We start from the raw sequence: 17,770 nt of genomic DNA on the forward strand, positions 1-17,770 counted from the left end.
TCCCACTCGCCCCTGCTTCTGGGATCCACTTCTGGAGCGCTTGGCTGTGTGTGTTAACTGCCTGTGACAGCATGTGCCCCAGTGTGACTCCAGGTAGAGGAAGAAAACGTGTTCCAGTGCCTCGCTTAACCTCCGCACTGCGGCAGGAGGAGCAGGAACTCCCACCCTTTCTAGCCCTGGAAGAATTGGAGGGTGGGGGTGGGGCTGGAGGTGGTATGTGTGCGAGACGAGTGCAGGGAGACTTTAAAGATGCTCAGTGTAGCTCAAACCCTGCATTTGCCTACATTCAGCTCTGCCCGTCTCTCTGATTCTTGCCTTTCTGACACCCACCTTGGCTCCTCCTTCGTCTGCCTCACAAGACTTCCTCCCCATCCTGACAGCAGCTTCTTTATCCTCTGTGGCCTGTGGAACAGTGTGGGACATGGCAGGTTGCTCAAATGGCAGATGGAGGGTGACTGAGGAGGTGGAAGCTATGCAGTGGCTTCGGTCCCTGGAAGCTTTGTGTGGTGTCCAGGTGTCCTGAACATTTTCTGAGTTTATTTGAGATGGCTTCATCCCCAGCTTTTTCTGCTTAGCAGTGAGGCACCCCAGAACCAGGTACTTCCCCAGAAAGCATCTTAATGTGAGCTTGAAGAGGGGAGCCCCAAAGATCCATAGACCGCTGGAGCTGGAGTGTGCCTCAGGGGCTAGTCATTCCAAGCCCCTCATTTTACAGATGGGGATACAGAGGCTCAGAGAGAGCAGGTGGCTTGCCTGGGGTTGTCCACCTGGTTAGTAGTAAAGTTTAGACCAGAACTCAAGGTTTTAGATGTCCCGTCTCTTACCATATCTATTTTCTCCCTTCTCCCTCTGTTTCACCCCACATCTCCCTCCTGTCCATATTTTTTTGCTCCAGTGCTGAAAGGTGTCCCCTTCAATTAGCCACCAGGCAGGTTCTGGCTGAAGGCTTTGGCTGAGAAAGTGAGGCAGGGCCTCCGGCTGGCTTCAGGCATTGCAGCTCTCTCTGGCCTTAGCACAGACTCCAGAGGGAGAAAGGGCTGAGGGAGGGGGCATTGAGGGTTTGGGGGAGGAAGGGGTTGGTTAGAGACCTGCTTGCTGGGGACTCTAGGCATGATATTGGGGGCCTGCTTGCCAAATGAACTCTTGGTCAGGGGTTGGGGATGGAGGGACCTGCTTGCAATTAACTGACAGGTTCAAGGTTGGGAAGAGCTGCTTGCTGGTGTGCCCTGAGCGCAGGGTTTGGGAAAGAAGCGTTCAGGGGTCTAAGATGGATCTTCAGATAAGAACTGGGAGCCTGCTTGCTGAACCACTCTCAGGGCAGGGTTGAGGGGGTGAGGGCCCTGCTTGTAGATGCATCCTCTCTTCAGAATTGGGGTCCTGCTTGCCGATGCATCCTCGGTTGAAAAGTGGGGGCCTGCTTGCTGGGAAGGACCCTCAGCAGGGGGGAGGGGCGGAACGGGGCCTGCTTGCGACCAACCAGGGGCTGTTATCCGACAATGTGCTTTTCCGCCCCCAGGAGGACGAGCAAGGGGATGAGAATAAGGCCCGAGGGAACTGGTCCAGCAAACTGGACTTCATCCTGTCCATGGTGGGGTACGCAGTGGGGCTGGGCAATGTCTGGAGGTTTCCCTACCTGGCCTTCCAGAACGGGGGAGGTATGGCTTTTCCGCTCTTTCCGCCTGCGGCGCGGTGGGGCGGGCGCTGGCGGGTTGGGGGGGGAACCCAGAGGCCCAGGACCGCGGGAACAGAAGAGGCTCGGGACAGCCTGCTCACACTCCAGCCCCATCCTCCGTGGGCACGGTGCGGACCCAGAGCACAGGAGCGACTGGGACCGTTTGGCGCTAGATCCAGGGGGCTTTTATCGCGAGATGGAGCTCAGGAGAGGGGCGGGCCCTCATGATCCCCCGCCGGCCCAGCTTGGGGGCTGGGTTCTGAGCCAAGTGGGCATTGACACGGGAAAGGTCGGACTCTAATTTAGCCAACAAGTATTCAGGCAGCAGGTGCACTCCGCGCACCTCAACGATTTTAGAGTCCGTAGCCGTGCGGTCCTGGACGCCGAATTAAGGGCGCTTTAAGATTATAACCTGGAAATGCGAACCTGCCTAGGAGACCGTGGGAACGGGCTCTGGGTGGCGCAGAATGCAGGATACGGGGAACCAAGCGGTGCGGGTGGAGAGGGGCTGGGGGTTGTGCTCTGAAAACCTCTCAGAAGTCCCCACACGCATACATCCTCTTGTGCACAAACGGGGAGTATTTTGACTTTAGCAAAAACAGTTTTCGTTTCATTTGTCCTAACTGGGTGGAAGAAGCTGCTTTTTGAAGGAAACCCGTTTTTGAAATGGGGAGGACACCAGTTAAGCCTGCGCTGGCTGCCTGGCCTCTCGGACCCATTGTACCTCTTCTGTACCCGACACACTCAAGATCCCTTTGCTTGACCACCTGACACTGAGGGCTGAGGGGCCGGCTGCTCGCCCCGACGTTGGCTAACTGAGGGTCGCCCTCTAGGAATTGGAATTTCACCTAAGGCTTCCTCCCACAGCTTCTCAACCGGACCAAGAGACTAGAAATGCATCCCTCACTCCATCACGTTAGGCAGCTTAAGGTTGTGTGTGTGTGCAGGTGTGTGTGTTTGTGTGTTTGTCTTGGGTCTGCTCCACGTGGAATTTGGTGCACGGGGACGAACAGATGTTGCACCACTCGATGATTAAAACGGAAAAATATGTGACCCTTCCTCCCCTCAATTCCAAATTAGGGCACGTTGACAAGTACTTATGAGGACCGCAGAGCGTTTGCAATCAGACGTGCCCTGGAAACAGAAGAACGTGTGCTGGGTACACAAATAGAGGCACCCCAGCTGGGTTTCCGCTTGGTTTTCCGCAGGGAGTCCGCAGAGCAGGGTGCAGGAAGCAGGAGGTGCTATAATGAGGCTTCTAGTGAGAGGAAGGAGGTGGGTACACAAGACCGCAGTGGGGAAGGAGTTTGGCGGGCGCAAGTGCCAGCCCTTTGCAGGCCCAGGATCTGCGAAGCGCGGGGCTGCGTGCGCGCCGTGCTGTTCCGGCTGCGCCGAGCCAGGCGCGGGGACGGTGAGGCCGCCTTTTCCGCACTGCGGCTCCGGGCCCGCAGCCCTCCGCGCGGGGTGGAGAGCTCTCCTCCTACCTCCCAGGAGCAGAAGAGAAGGATGGCTCAAACCACGTCTTTCTCGAAAGCCCTGTCAGAAGGTGACAAAGCAGAACCCCTGTTTTACTCCTCAGCATCCCAGGGCCGCTGCTGAGCCTTCATCGCCTGGAGAGCACTGTCCCCTCCCCTCCCTGCCTCCCTCTGCGCCCCCTTCCTCCCTTCCCGGGGCAGGAGATGCCCTTCCTTGGGACAGGAAGTTGGGAGAAGGCCGAGCAGAAAGAATGGAAGAAGGGAAGATAGGCACGGTGTTCTGGGCTTCGGCATCTCTACTATCTGAACTGGGTCCCACCCATGCCACAGGGCTTCCTGGGCCAAACCTTTTCAAAGACCTTGGCCATTCCCTAAGGCCCTACCAAACACCCTCAAAGAATCATTGAAGGGAAAGAGCCCAGAGAACCCTCAGCAAGTCTGTGGAGATCTACCAGCTACTATTGTCCTATAGGCTGCCGGTTCTGGGGGATAAAGAGATAAAGGGTCAAGAACCTTAGGGGGCTCAGAGTCTGGATAAGACACTGCATAAATATTGTCAGGTGCTCAGTGCCTGGGGAAGGTACTGTGGGAGGACAGAGAAGGGAGGCTTCTCAGAGGAGGAAGCATGTGAGTTGAGAAAGATGGAGAAGGGAGTTGAGGTGTGTGAGATGGCAGAGGTGGTGGGGAGACGGATATCCTGGCCTCCTGTCAGGCAGTGCAGGCCCCACCCTGGTTGGCAGAAGGTGTGGGGGTGACTTGGATTATTGTGGAGGTGGGGGGATTTGGGGGGGTGTCCTGCAGTCTATCTTAGCAGAAGTTAGGTCATTGGAGGGTGGAAGTGCTGATGAGCTTTCACCAAATCTGACTGCAGTAGTGACTCAAAGGCATGGATTTGTTGAACGCTGGAAGGGCTTACTTTTGGGGCATTGAATTACCAGAATAAGAAAAAGAAAAGAATAAAACCCAACCAGCACGCAATGCCTAGTGAACCATCCGGTGGGGAATGGAAAAAAGGAGTGTGGTTGCGGGGTACTCCTGCCCTTTTTAGAGGAGGCCTCGTAAACATCCCAGGCACCCATGGTTGACCTGGAATCTCAAAAGCTTCCTGGAAAGGAGAGGGAGGCAGCTCCCATTGAGGGGGAAGGTGAGCCTGAGTGGCTGTGGCCTCCCGGGCTCTCACGTCCTGATCTTTCTCTTTCAAGGCGCTTTCCTCATCCCCTACCTGATGATGCTGGCTCTGGCTGGGTTGCCCATCTTCTTCTTAGAGGTGTCACTGGGCCAGTTTGCCAGCCAGGGGCCAGTGTCTGTGTGGAAGGCCATCCCAGCCCTACAAGGTGAGTCGGCCCTGCCTCCCAGCCCCCTTAGCCCTGCCCTGCCCTGCCCTCTCTGGCCCCAGGTGGCCCCGGGGTTGGGGGGGAAGACCTGCTCTTGTGATCAGTAGAATCACTCCTCCCTCCTCTGTTTGATCAATTCCACCTCTGGGGCCCTCTGAAGAATGTCCCAAGAAGACCACTGGCATTGTTCCTGTCCTGGCAGAATGCCTCAATGTCCTTGGTAGACAGAGTCCACTCCACTCTTTGTGTTTCCGTCTGTAAGAGCGAGCCAAGACCTGGGTCCCTGCCCTGTGCCCAGCGGTAAGAGCCCCATAGGGCTTGATGGACTGAATCCCTGGACCTTTGCTTCCACAGGCTGTGGCATCGCCATGCTGATCATCTCCGTCCTCATTGCCATTTACTACAATGTAATCATTTGCTACACACTTTTCTACCTGTTTGCCTCCTTCGTGTCTGTGCTGCCCTGGGGGTCCTGCAACAACCCTTGGAACACGCCAGAATGCAAAGACAAGACCAAACTCTTACTAGGTAAGTTGGGATATACCTACACTAGGTGTACTATTCATTCATTCAGTAAATATTAATTAAGCACAGATTATGTTTGCCAGGCCCTATGCTCGGTGCTGGGGGCACAGAGATTAAAACAAATGCCAAAGTTACTTGATTCTAACATTTAAGGAGCTCATGGCCCAGAGGAGGGGTAATCGAAGTTTTGTTTGCTCATGAATAGCTGGAGTGTTTGTTAAAAATGCGGATTTACAGGCCCACCAGATACTCTGATTTATTACATTTGGGTGGGATTGGGAAATGTGCATTTTAGCAAGGTCCCCAGGTGACTTGCACGCACGGTACGATTTGAAAAGCAATGAGGTCCTAGAGTCCAGGAGAGTGATGCGTGATATCCTGGGTCCACACTTCAGAAAATACTGCTCAGTGCACAAGGTAAGTGTGAGAACAGACACTTTAATGGACGGCCTCTGATGGAAATGTGCACTGTGCTGTACCGAGGTGAGTGGAATCTGCCTGGGCGGTCAGGGAGCGTTCCTGGAGGAAGACCCGTCTCAGACCTGAAGGCCTTTGGGACTTGTGGACTTGGAGAAAGCTGTCAGCTTGTTGGGTCAAGGGCAGGAGAATGAATGTGAGGAGGAGCCGGGCAGATCTGTGAGCACGGCTTTCTGGTCTATAAGACATCTCTGCCCCTGACGGTACGTGTGTCTGGGGCAGGTAACTTCTCTCTGGATCTTGGTTTCCTCATTTGAATAATAGAAATAATGTAAATATTCTTCATCCTACCGACCTGTCAGGATTGATGTAAGGAGGAAGGAAATGAGGATGTGACAGTAGTTGGGAAAGTATAAAACTCTACAAATAGAAGGAGCTGGTATCCATCACCTTTGGAGGCTCTGGCCATTTTAGTGGGCACCAGTGAGCAAGTAGTTTCTTCCCCCCCCCGCCCCCCAGCAGATCCGTTATTCTCCTGAAGCTGGATCTGTGCTGAGGTCAGAATCCTTGATCTCTGGATGACTGGCTCTCGGTGTTGGTCCCCGACATCAGCTCTGTTGTCCTTACAGCCTACACATTGCAGAACGACGACATTATTTAACCCTTTGAGTGCGTAAGAGGGAAAGATGAGTTCTTCCCTCCCACACCCCAGAGAGATGCACATCCCTAAAGGCAGTAGTTCACACTGGAGTATTTTTACATACATGAGTGTGACACACCGTGACCAACCTTCACCTGGAGAGGCTTTGAATAATACTAAAGAAGAGCTAAAACCAGAGACACGTGCGCATCAAATTCAAACCCTGTGCACCTGGAGGTGCTCAGGAATAGGGGTGGGGATCTGTGGAGGTTCCCAGGGGTGTGGCTCACTAGTGGTATGACCCAGAGCAAGTGTGCCTTAGCCTCTAGGGGCCCCAGTGTCCTCATCGTCACAATCTCCATGTTGGTGGGCTCAGGTTAGAGCAGCGGTTCTCAGCCCAAGCTGCTCCACATTAGAGTCACCCGGGGAAGTAACAAATCAAAACGTCACCGAGGGTCCACCCTGGACCAATGACATCAGAAGATCTGGGGGTGGAGCCTAGGAATCTGTATTTTTAGAGTTCCCCAGGGGCACTCAAGGTAGGAACCATGAGGCTGGAGTTTGCCCACATGCCTTCGTTAGGCTTCCCTTAACCATTTTTGGAATGGAGTGCCCACCTTCTTTGCCCTGCAGTCCCTGCCAGCCCAGTGGCCACCTCTGCAAGGCTGCTGTCTGAGAGAATCCCACGCTGGAGGTGTTCACAGATTCACAACCAACAGTCACCAGCCGGAATGGCTTTCCCCAAAATGGTTGCCTTGTTAGGCAAAGGGCATTTTCTGGGATGTGGGGTCCGGAATAATGGAGAAATACTTCAAGGTCAGCCCAGAGCCCTGCTTGTCCTTTCCAGATTGTGCCTGGGAGGGAAGGCACTTTTCAAAGGCATGCCTGCTGGAGGAGGGCTGTCACCTTGATTCAGCTCCACGGGAAGCTTCCCTGGGGACTTGCCTCAGGGACCATGTGGGACGTGGTGACCAGTGTCCCACAGCTGTCCTCCAGGAAGGATAGTAGTTCAGAAACACCATTCGCCTCTTGAACAACATCCACTAATATTTGTGCAGCATCCTAACGCTTAATAATAATGGCGAGCATCACTTGCTACACACCAAGCACCAGGTTAAACCCTTTTACTCAAATTGCCAGTGTTAGGATGGACAACAGCCAATGTACGGCTTCTGTTATTTTTTCCATTTTATGGGTGAGAAATCTAGAGCTCCAGGTCAGAGAGCTAGCTCTGTAGTAGACCCGGGATTTGAACCCATGTTTGCCTGCCTCCAAGGCCGTGGTCCTAAACACCATGCTAAAGACTCCCCAATCTACAAAGCAGCTTTGTAAATGATGTCTGTGCTGTTCCCAGTAAGAGCCCTGTGAGTTCCAAGGGGCAGGCGACATGATCACCATCTTGCAGGTGAGAAAGTGGACTTGGAGAGAGGACATGTCAGGCTGTAAGTCGCAGGGCAGAACCAGTGTTGGGATCTGAGTCTCATGGCCCCTAATTCTCTGTTCATCCAGGCTTCCTAAAGAGCCCTTGGTCCAGCAGGTTCTACTCCATCAGTCTGGGCAGAGTGATGTCCATCCACGTGGTCCCTAACTGTTAGTAGCTGAGATCCTGTGGAGTAAAAAGAAAGCTTGTCTGACCAGTAGTTGATTTGGTACTTCCAGTTCTGGGAGGGATCCTAAGGGGGAAATCAGAGATGCAGGTGAGGACTCGACATGAGTGTTCATAGCAGCCACACTTACAATCTTGGAAAACACTAGAAACACTTAAATGTGTGACAGAAATTCCAGTAATTATTGAATAATTCCCTGGTTCAAGAAAATTATAGTGCATCTGTAAGATGAAGTATTCCATAGTCATAAAAGATGAATACTCATAAAACATGGGAAATCCTCACCATATCATGTTAAATGTAAAAACAGGATACAGGTTTATAGTATACTTTTATTTTTACTAAGCATATGTGCATGGATAGAAAACACACAGGAAGGTGATCCACAAAATGTTAACTAGCAGATTTAGGACCATTCTTTCCTACACTTTCTATCATGGGCATGCATTTATTTTATAGTCAAGTATATACATATATATGCATATGTATACACACATACATATATGTGTGTGTGTGTATTATTTTTTGAAGCAAGCTGAGCCCATTGACCAGGCAAGACATGTGAGTGGGGTGCCCCTGGTTTTGTGGAGTTTCCAGTCTGGCTCCAGGAAACACTAAAGGCAGAGTGAAGACATTACATGGCTAAGCTCTGAGTTGCCTGGTACAAACCATGAAAGCTATGCAAGCTCCGAGCAGAGACAATGGACATTTTTCACTCTGATTATTCCCTGGGAGCATATAGACAGGCTGGGCAGACCTTATCTCGTTCTTAGCTAGTGCTTTAAATTTTTGTTTGTTTGTTTGTTAAAAAGCAAGGTGTCAGTCCCCATTCTCTCTTTGTGCAGCCCCTCCATCTGTTTTTCTCTGTGTTATCTGCATGTGAGCGGCTCCATTCCTGGGGCCAGGCTAGCCCTTGCGGAAGTATTGGTTCTTTGGGGTCCTCCTGTGACTTAGAAGAGGGATGGTGGTCTGACATGCAGCGACGTAGGTGGCCTTATAACCCCACTGTTCTGATGCATGAGACAGGAGACCAGACAATGGATGTCCCAGGCTCTCTCCAGTTGGCCATTCTGAGAGAGGCTTGTTTAGGAAACAGGAAAACTCCTTCTCCTAGTGCAGTGTCCCACAAATAACCTTCCTGGCTCACCCTCTTCGTCACAACCCCGTAGCCACCCTTCCCTGTGAGAGCAGGCAGCTGGACCTGAGAGAGGGGAGAGATGGCCTGCCATTCTTACCTTCTGTCTGAGCAAGGCGGTGTTCATCCCACAGCCGCCTCAGCATTGCTGGGGACCTACTGCCCGGGAGCCCTGCCTCCCCAGGGAGATGCCAGGGCGGGGTACCCCTCCAGCCCGGGAAGCAGCCCTGGCTCTGTCCGTGGTGGAGGCTGAGCTTGCAGCCGGTTTTTAGGATGTAGGTTGTAATGGAGACTGTCTTCGGTAGAGAGACTCAACCTTCCAGGTGTCTGAAATGGAGAAGGGCTAATCCATGCCCTGCCAAGTGAGACCAGCGGCTGTTCTGTGAGATTAGGAGCTAGCTGGGTCGTTTAAAATGGGAACAACCTAATATACCATTTCTATTTCTGGAATGGCTTAATTTTCATTAGAACTTTAATTAAATGATTTCTTTTCTCCCTCGTCTTTCGTGTGCTTTCATTTATTAATAATTGCCCGAGTAAAGCGAATCCCGTTCGAACAGCTTCCAGCTGAGCACGATCCTTATCGCTGCTCTTTGTTCTGGGATGCCAGGCGCCCAGCTCTCTGCCCGGTCCGCCGGCCGACCTGGCGGCGCTGGGCGCTGGAAGCACGCCTCTGCCGCCCAGTGGTGGGAGGGGATATTGCAGGAGGCTGGAGGCTGCCGAGCCGCAGGGACGGGTGACCTTGCGCTGCGGCGACAGCAGCGATCCAGACACCGCAGAGACACTCTCTGGGGAAGCGGCCCGCCTGTTTCCTGAGCGCCTTTGTGCAAGCAAGCGATTTGGCATTTACACGCGTGTTAGCATCTCTTCAGCGATAGGGGATGGATGCACGTTTTGGCAGGAGGGCAAGAAATCACTTCTGTTCTAACTTACAGAAAGGGATGTGGGTGGTGCTTTAATTGTCTTCCTTCAGGTCGCTGCTGGGGGGGAGGGGAAGCAAGGGCTCCCTCGGTAAATATTTGATAGTTATTAGGTCGGAATCCCGCTGAAACTCTCTGTTATTTAATTACACTAAAGAGATAACATTGAATAATGAGGTATTTTGAGGACTCTAACTATAAGCAGTGGTTCTCAATCGTGGGAGCCATTTAGCAATGTTTATAGACATTTTTGGTTCTTACTACTCGAGGGTGGATGCGCCTGGCATCTAGTGGGCAGAGGACAGGGATGCTGCTAAATATCCTGTGATGCACGGGACAGCCCCCCACCACAGAGAATTATTTGGTCCAAAATGCTGTTGAAAAATCCTGATCTAAAGAACTAATCAGAGAGAAGTGATTCTTATAATTTTTGTTTTAATTTTTATTTAATATTATGAGGTATTCTGGGGCATGTGTGGGAGGCAGCAGGAAATTTATGGCTGGCAAATGGGATTGTGGGAGATGATGCTGAGGACTAGAGATGCTCACCTCATGAAAAGGTATAACAATGATGATTGAGTCACAGCTAAAATTTAGTGGGTCTGGTGTGCTAGGCGTTGTATGAGGTCTTTTTGGTCTGTGATCTCGATTTGGTTCTCACAACAACCTTGTGAACCAGATACAACTATTATCAGAAAACAGAGGCTTGGACAGATAGAGGAACTCATCTGAACTCTCAGAGCTAGGGGACCTCCTGAACCTATGGTCTTACCCACTTTGCTATTCCACACAGTGGGAGTCCATGCACCAAATCTAGGCCACATGTGCCTTTTTGGGGTCCACAATATTTAAAGACAATTTGATCTTATTTCCAACATTTTAAAATGGAGAGATTTTGTGTAAATATTCAGATTTTCTGCCTCTATTGCTGGAACACCTGGAAAAGCATGGCACAGATTGACTGGAGCACTCTCTGATTTGCCACAGTCGCCACCACTCCTTATTACCTCCATTTTATGCCTTTCTCATTTGTGTCACCAGCCTGGCTTCTGAAGGTGTTTGAGTTTATGGTCGCTGCTCTCTGCTTCACACTAGAGTGGTTCAGAGCATGGCCTGCAAAGAAAAAGTGGCTGTTTGCCTCCTGGTTCTGCTCTGTGACCTTGGCAAGCAACTGCACTTCTCTGTGCCTGTTTCTTTATCTGCAACCTGGAGATAAGAACAATACCTACCTCATAGGAGTGATGTGAGGCTTAAATCAGTTAATGCATGTAAATCACTTATGGTGCTTTAAAGTACGTGTGGAGTACACGGTAAACGCCCTATAAGTGTTAGTTGTTGTTATTGTTATTTTTTTCACTCCTTTAGAAAATAGTGTTGTTTGCTATTAGTCTTGGTGGACTCTCAAATATTGGTTGAGTCATCAGTATTTCTAAAGCTGTCAGGGAGGCATTGTAATATGGTCAGAAAGTCTTCAGCTTCTTCTGATTTGAAATGAGGCTAATAATGTGCACCTGCCAGGATTTCATGAGATAACAGTCAAAGTGTCCAGCACAGTGCCTGACACCAAGACTCACAGGGCTAGTTTCCTCTCCCCGTCCCAGCCTCAGGCGGCTTTCTCAACCTCAGCGCTGCTGGCGTTTTGGACAGGAGAAATCTCTGTTGGGGGCGCTGTCCTGTGCATTGTAGGACATTTAGCAGCATCCTGGTACCCACTAGATGCCAGGAGCACCCTGCTCCCCAGATATGACAATAAAATGTCCCCAGACAGCATGGCTCCCACCACCCAGGGAGTGTGCCGTACTGAGAGCCACAGTGTCAGCACACGGCGCTGCTGGCGGCACTGGGCTCCAGGTGGATAACACACCGTCTGCGGTCCGTCTCCGTCTAGCTTTGAGCAGTGAACACTTTCCCAAAGTTACTCTCCAATATTGGGCAAATATCTTTGTCCTTTGTTTTTAAATTGCTAGAGAGGAGATTTGTGTATATTTTCCGTACAGATTTCACTGTATTTCCATTCCGTCTTCTCCGAAACAGACTCCTGTGTCATCAGTGACCATCCCAAAATACAGATCAAGAACTCGACTTTCTGCATGGCCGCCTACCCCAACCTGACGCTGGTTAACTTCACCAGCCCGGCCAACAAGACGTTTGTCAGCGGGAGCGAAGAGTATTTCAAGTAAGATGTTTGTTTGCTTTTTACTTTCTAAGAGAAACCCAATGAATTAGTGAACATTCAGCTTGAAGACTGGGAGTGTGGGTGGCCCGAGGAATGGGCTGCCGCCCTCTGCGCCCTCCCTACCTGTTCTAGTGATCAGGGAGGAAGACTTGTTCCCTGGTGTGGTTTCTGAGAGCAGAACCCTTGCGGGTCTGGAGAGGAGAGCCGGCTGAGTGCTGGTGGGAACAGAATTGGTGCTGCTGTAATCCCTGACGTCGATGACAAGGACGTTGCAGAACCTTCATCCACGGTGATCTAAGCAGACCTTCAGTTAACTAGGGTTTTTTTTTTTTCCTTCCTCACTTGAGAAGGGAAGAGAGGCAAAAAGTAAGAAAACAAGTCAGGGTCAATGGCTTAGTTTAAAGAACTAAGTTTTCTTCTTCTTCTTCTTCTTTTTTTTTTCAACAGTTTTGCCTTAGTTTTGTACTTTCTACATCCATTTTGCCAGACATTCAGGACTGAGGTTCAGGGATCTAGGAAACCCTCAGCCACCACAGGAAGATTAAAAAAGGTTATGGAATTATTTCTTAGGGGAGGTAAATGTAGACAGAGTTCAACAGAGGATAAATAAAGAATGTTTGATAGTTAAGCCTTAAGTTGGGGGTTATAAACTCAGATGTGCTCAGGGGCTTGGTGGGGAGGTTTGCTTGCCAGCAAATGAGTGAAGTACAAATGAATGAGACAACAGAGAATGGTGGGGACTGTGGCAGACTGGAGAGGAGGTCTGCCTCGTGTAAGGTAGGCTGCTGCTGCCCAGCTCCAACCCATCCTTGCCTTTGGGGGGGTGGGGTCCATGCTGCTAGAGCTTCCGTCTTACAAGAGAAGTTGGAAATAAAATTCGAAGTTTTATGTGTCTCTCCCATTTTAAATGTTTGCAAACTAATTCAAATAAAACACTGGGGCCAAGTTAAATGCATACATGAGTGGGCCCCCGGTTTGTGGCCTTTACTTGGATAATGAGAAGTGCTCACTAAGACCCCCTTAGTCCTCCCAGTTACCGTTAATTCCTATTCCAGCTTTCTCTCCTGTGCAGACTCACAGGGTGTGTGGCTGTCCCTGGACAACAGAAAGGGGAGTCAGGCTGAATGACGAAATAACCCCTTTTGAAGATAACGTGGGAGCAGGGCGGCGGGCTGACTCACCCTGAGCACTGGGAAGCTGAGTCTGGCCTGGTGGTGGGAGGAAACCTGATCACGTAGTCACGCGATTAGGTATACCATGCAGTGATTTGTGAACTGGCCTCTGATGGTCTTTGCTCATCCTCTGGGACCAGTCTTAGGTCCCAGGGAATGGTGTGAGGAGCTTCCTGGGACCCGTCTGAGATCCCTTCTTAAAGCATGGGTAGTGGAGATGCCAAGTGCTGTGGCGTTGCTGACTCAGTGGTTTACCCTGTTGGGGGCGGGGACACAGAGAAAGTCCTTTTTGTTGTTGGGCAGTATGGTCCCTAAGGTTTGGGAGCTCGGGTCAGCCACCCTTGGTCCCTACTCAGCTCTTGAGCCCAGGTTGAGATGAAGTGGGCTCTGCCAGCCCAGAGCGTGGCTAGCCCTGTTTGACAAGGGTGACTGTGCTGCCAACAGCCTCTCCTGTGGCCCCTCGCTAGCTGGCTGGGGACAGCGCTGCTGGCTGGAAAAGGATTGTGCTGCTGCCTTCTCTCCCCCCAGCAGGTCAGAACCTCTGGGCTGTCACTTCTAGAGTCCTGGAGAGTCTGGATTCTGGCTGGTCCTTTGTTCAGGTCACAGAAAGCCACCAATCTAGAAACACAGCACTCTCCTCCAGGACGTGGGACTTAGTTGCTGCATTGTTAAGGGGATTGTCTGAGTCTGTTGGGACTCAGTGTCCCTGTAACCACCTCCTGTCCCAGGAGGGAGGCTGCCTGCCCGTTGGCTACAAGCTGCCGCCCGGGGCGCGAGGGTCACCAGGTCGGCCGTGACTTCTCGGCACCTACATAGGCTGTCAGCAGCTGCGACAGGGCCCCAGCAACCCCCTGCTTCTTACCCCGGGGGTCTGTCCTTGAATAAGGCCCAGCCGGCTCTGCTTTGATGTTTCAGCTCACCTCAGCCTGGAGACGTGCCCAACGCAACTGGAACTAAAATGCAGAGGCAGCATTTTTGGTCATTTAGCATAATGACTCTGTATTGATTTTTTCAATTACACACATATCCTGGAAAACATTGTCATAAAATAGTGGAACAATACGGAAGCGCACAAAAATCATCCCAGACAGCTTAGCGTTTCGGTTGGTGCTGTGAGTTTGTATAAAGACATCCACCTTGCTGATGCAGTGGAGGGTGTACGGGAGCCTCCAAGGCTGTTGGATTTGTTGCTCTTCTCCTGGGGCAGCCCTGGCCGACGTTGGAGCTGAAGTGGTCTTGTACAAAGCCTGCCCAGGGCCGCCAGTGGTCTCCCAGTGCATAATTAAGAACTGGGTAAATCCAGTCGGTCTGTCTGCGGGCAGCTGTGGGTGGGAGCCCAGGCCAGCGAACCCCTTGCCACCTGCTCAGATCACATCTCTCATGGGGAGGGCAGGGTGCTGGGTTGTTTGGCTCCTGGCTCTGCCGGAGATTAAAGCCTGCGGAAGGCCACTCCCTCCCTCCTTCCTCTTCCTCCTTCGTTTCCTCCCTCCTCTCTCTTTCTGACTTGTAGGTACTTTGTGCTGAAGATTTCTGCCGGGATAGAGTATCCAGGGGAGATCAGGTGGCCGCTGGCCTTCTGCCTCTTCCTGGCTTGGGTGATCGTGTATGCATCCCTGGCAAAAGGCATCAAGACTTCAGGAAAAGTAAGGACTTGTATTTGTCTGGGAGAAACTCTGGGACAGCCGGGGATGACTGTGTCCTGTGGCAGCGGAAGAGCTCTGAGACCAGAGTCAGGAGCCGGGGTTGTAATTCTGATCCCGGCCCTGAGTGGCTGTGGGGCCTCGGGCAAGTGATGTCACTCCTGTCTGTGAAGTGGGATGGTGGCACCTTTCTTTGAGGGCTGTGTTAGGGTTAGATGAGCTCCTGGGGAGGGTGGGGCTGCTGTGACTGTTTCCTCCCTTCCCCGTGGGGCTGCCACTTCACTCGGCAGCTGGGATGGCCCTGATGCAATTCAGTCATTCTCCCTAAACTCCATGCTTCATGCTGCTGGCTCTTTGCTTGTTGGTCTGGCTGCCAGGTCAGTTATTGCTCCTTCCAAGAAGCTGGAAAAAGATCATAACTGTAAAGCGGATTCTGTCTCCTCACTCCTGGCTACCATGTTCTCGGCCTTTGATGACCTTCTTCCAACCCCCAGCCCGACACTCTTTACCCCACTTACCCACAGCAGTAAAGGGTGACGGTCCTGCTGGTGGGATCTTGCTTGGCGATTGCTTGGCTGGCCCTTCAGAGATGATGGAGCTCCCACCCCAAGCTCAATTCTGAGCCGTGGACGGCAAGGAGTCCAGGAAACCCCAGGACACACTGGATGGACCTGGTTGTAAGGGCCACAGTGTCTTCCCTCATCTTCCTGCTGCTTTAGAAAAACTGAAAAACGCCATTGAATGGCTAACCAATCACTTTGATGACAACCAATAGTATTTAATTATCCTAAGAGTCACGTGCATGTTTCAGGATGAAAACCAAAATATCTTTAAGGCCCAAGGGATGAGCGTGCGATGGTGGACGCTGAGACCACAGGTTGTGGAGTCGGGTTTGGGCCGGTTGTCCAGGCCAGGGCTTACTGTGGTTACACACCAACAACCAATTTTGGAAGGATCAGGCCTCGAGGGTGCGCGGGTCTGTGCCACCTCCACCTCCAAGGCATGCTTCACACCCCCACCAGGCACCCAGACCCAGCACCCTTTAGCCACAGAGAGCAGAGTCCCTGGGCACATGGACATGCTCACAGGTGACTTCTCATAATGGCTCTTTCTGGTGCCCTCCACGTAATCTGGTACCACAGGGACTTGAATGATTGGCGGGTTTGTCAGGGTTACCTGAGGCCGGGGGTGCTGCCTAGGTCACAGGAGGTGGGGAGAGAAACCCAGACGGGGGGGCGAGGCGACCTGGGGTCTAGTCCTCCAGGACGTCTGGCCTTTGCTGAATAGGGACAGCTCCACTTGGGCCACGAAACCTGCCTGAGCTTCTGATTTGCTCTTAGCTTTTATTTGTTTTTCTGCCGACAAATGAAAAGCAAATTGTCTTAGCTATTTCAGAAGTCCTCCTTTCTAAAGTGAATGCATTTGAACCGGGTGATGTCTGAGACCCTGTAGCTCTAATGTTATTTTGTCTGAACACTTGCTGAATGAGCTCGGGGGGGTGGGGAATGGCAATTTTCCTCTCTGACCTCAGTTTCCCCTTCTGTAAAATGAGATCTGGGAGCAGGGGACCCTTGAGGAGCCTGCTGGCTCTGAATGAGTGTTATAAGACTGGATCGATTGCTTTTCTAAGGCTGCAAGCAGATGGGGAATGTTGCCACGACCCTTACAACAATGCCGTGTGGGCCCTGAGGGTCCCTGGACTCCTCGCTTCGGTGGCTTGGAACCCAGCTAAGAGATCACTTAGCAAGAGTGGCCAAGGAATTACTCAAACAAAATCACACTGGCAGGACCTTCACTTACTGCTAGAGACGGAGACAGGGCAGCCTCAGCCAGGATCGAAGTGGCCAGGCAGGTCTCCAGCAGGATGGGCTAGAAGGTGTGACTACAGGAGGAGAGGTGACAGGTGAGGAGGGTGGCAAAGGGCCTCTTTGCTGACATGAGGAAGGGTGGCCTGGTGGCTCTAGAGCCAGACCAATGTGAGTTCAAATCCTGCCCGTATCACTTTCTCCTTGTATAACTCTGGACAAGCTATTTAACCTCTGGAACCTTGGTTTCCTCATCTGTAAATTGGGGATAACAGTACCCACCAGATAGAATTGTTATAAGGATCCAGTGAGATGATGCACACACAATACCTGGCATGTGGTCAGTTCTTAATTTACACTGGCTTTTTTCATTTTGTAATGAAATGCCTGATGTATTGAGTGTGCATTGTGCCACTGCAGCATCTTGAAAGCAGTGTCTCTGGTGGGGAAATGGGAAGAAAAAGAGGGCTTTGTTGAACCTTCTTGGTTCAGATTGCTGAGTATATCACACACATTAGTTCACTGTCTCCACAGGCCCCTGCGAGGTCAGCATATTTATTCCCATTTTAGAGACAGAGAAGGTGGGCTCATCCAGGTAGAGTAAATTGTCTGAGCTCGCACAGCTTTTAAGTGGCACTGGTAGGATTTGAACTCAGGTCTGTCTCCCTTTGAAGCCTAGACTCTTTCCACTACCTGACATCCTTTCCCGAGGAGGGGCTGTTAGGAATGGATGGGAATGCAGAATGGCAGAGTCATCACTTGCACTGGGGGCATAAAAGTCTCCCTGCTGCCAATCAGGACCCTGGCACCCCTCCCCCATCTCTGCCATCATTAGCCGTCATTGCCAGCTGGGCAAGTCATAGGATGCACCTGGGTCTCCTTTCCCACAGCTGCAAATTTCAGGGTTAAAATAAATATTCTCTAAGATCCCTTCTAGCGTCATTAGTCTGGGATTGCTCGGACGGTCTTACGGCCAGTTCTTTGCATTGATTTAGAAGTCAATCCTTGGTGCTAGATTTTATGGGCTTTCCGGAATGGGGACTTTTGAGCAGCCCTGAGCAGCCAAGCTTTTCTTTTAGATCTGCTAACTTATCTTTCTGCTTCGCTGAGAAAGGTTTCCAACTAGGGGTCAATGATCAATTCTTTTAAAATGAGGAACACCACCAGAAATAACGAATCACGATTTGTTACCCTGCCCTGGAGTGTGCAGACATTAGCTGGGGAGCGTTGTTTCGAAGCCAAGGTGAGCGCA

At 51.4% G+C, this 17,770-nt stretch overlaps 1 protein-coding gene across 1 annotated transcript in view; it reads left to right on the forward strand.

The window, feature by feature from the left end:
• The first annotated feature begins 1,537 nt into the window (after positions 1 to 1,537).
• The window catches only part of LOC106831351 (sodium- and chloride-dependent glycine transporter 2), a 48,923-nt gene continuing 32,690 nt past the window's right edge, over positions 1,538 to 17,770 (forward strand). The window contains exons 1-5 of the mRNA XM_014841494.3: positions 1,538 to 1,655; positions 4,350 to 4,481; positions 4,836 to 5,009; positions 11,760 to 11,901; positions 14,584 to 14,716. Coding sequence (XP_014696980.3) covers positions 1,586 to 1,655; positions 4,350 to 4,481; positions 4,836 to 5,009; positions 11,760 to 11,901; positions 14,584 to 14,716 — 651 coding nt within the window. The 5' untranslated portion in view covers positions 1,538 to 1,585. The remainder of the gene's footprint in view (positions 1,656 to 4,349; positions 4,482 to 4,835; positions 5,010 to 11,759; positions 11,902 to 14,583; positions 14,717 to 17,770) is intronic.

This window comes from Equus asinus, chromosome 20 (genome assembly GCF_041296235.1).
Source record: "Equus asinus isolate D_3611 breed Donkey chromosome 20, EquAss-T2T_v2, whole genome shotgun sequence".
Taxonomy (NCBI): Eukaryota; Metazoa; Chordata; class Mammalia; order Perissodactyla; family Equidae; genus Equus; species Equus asinus.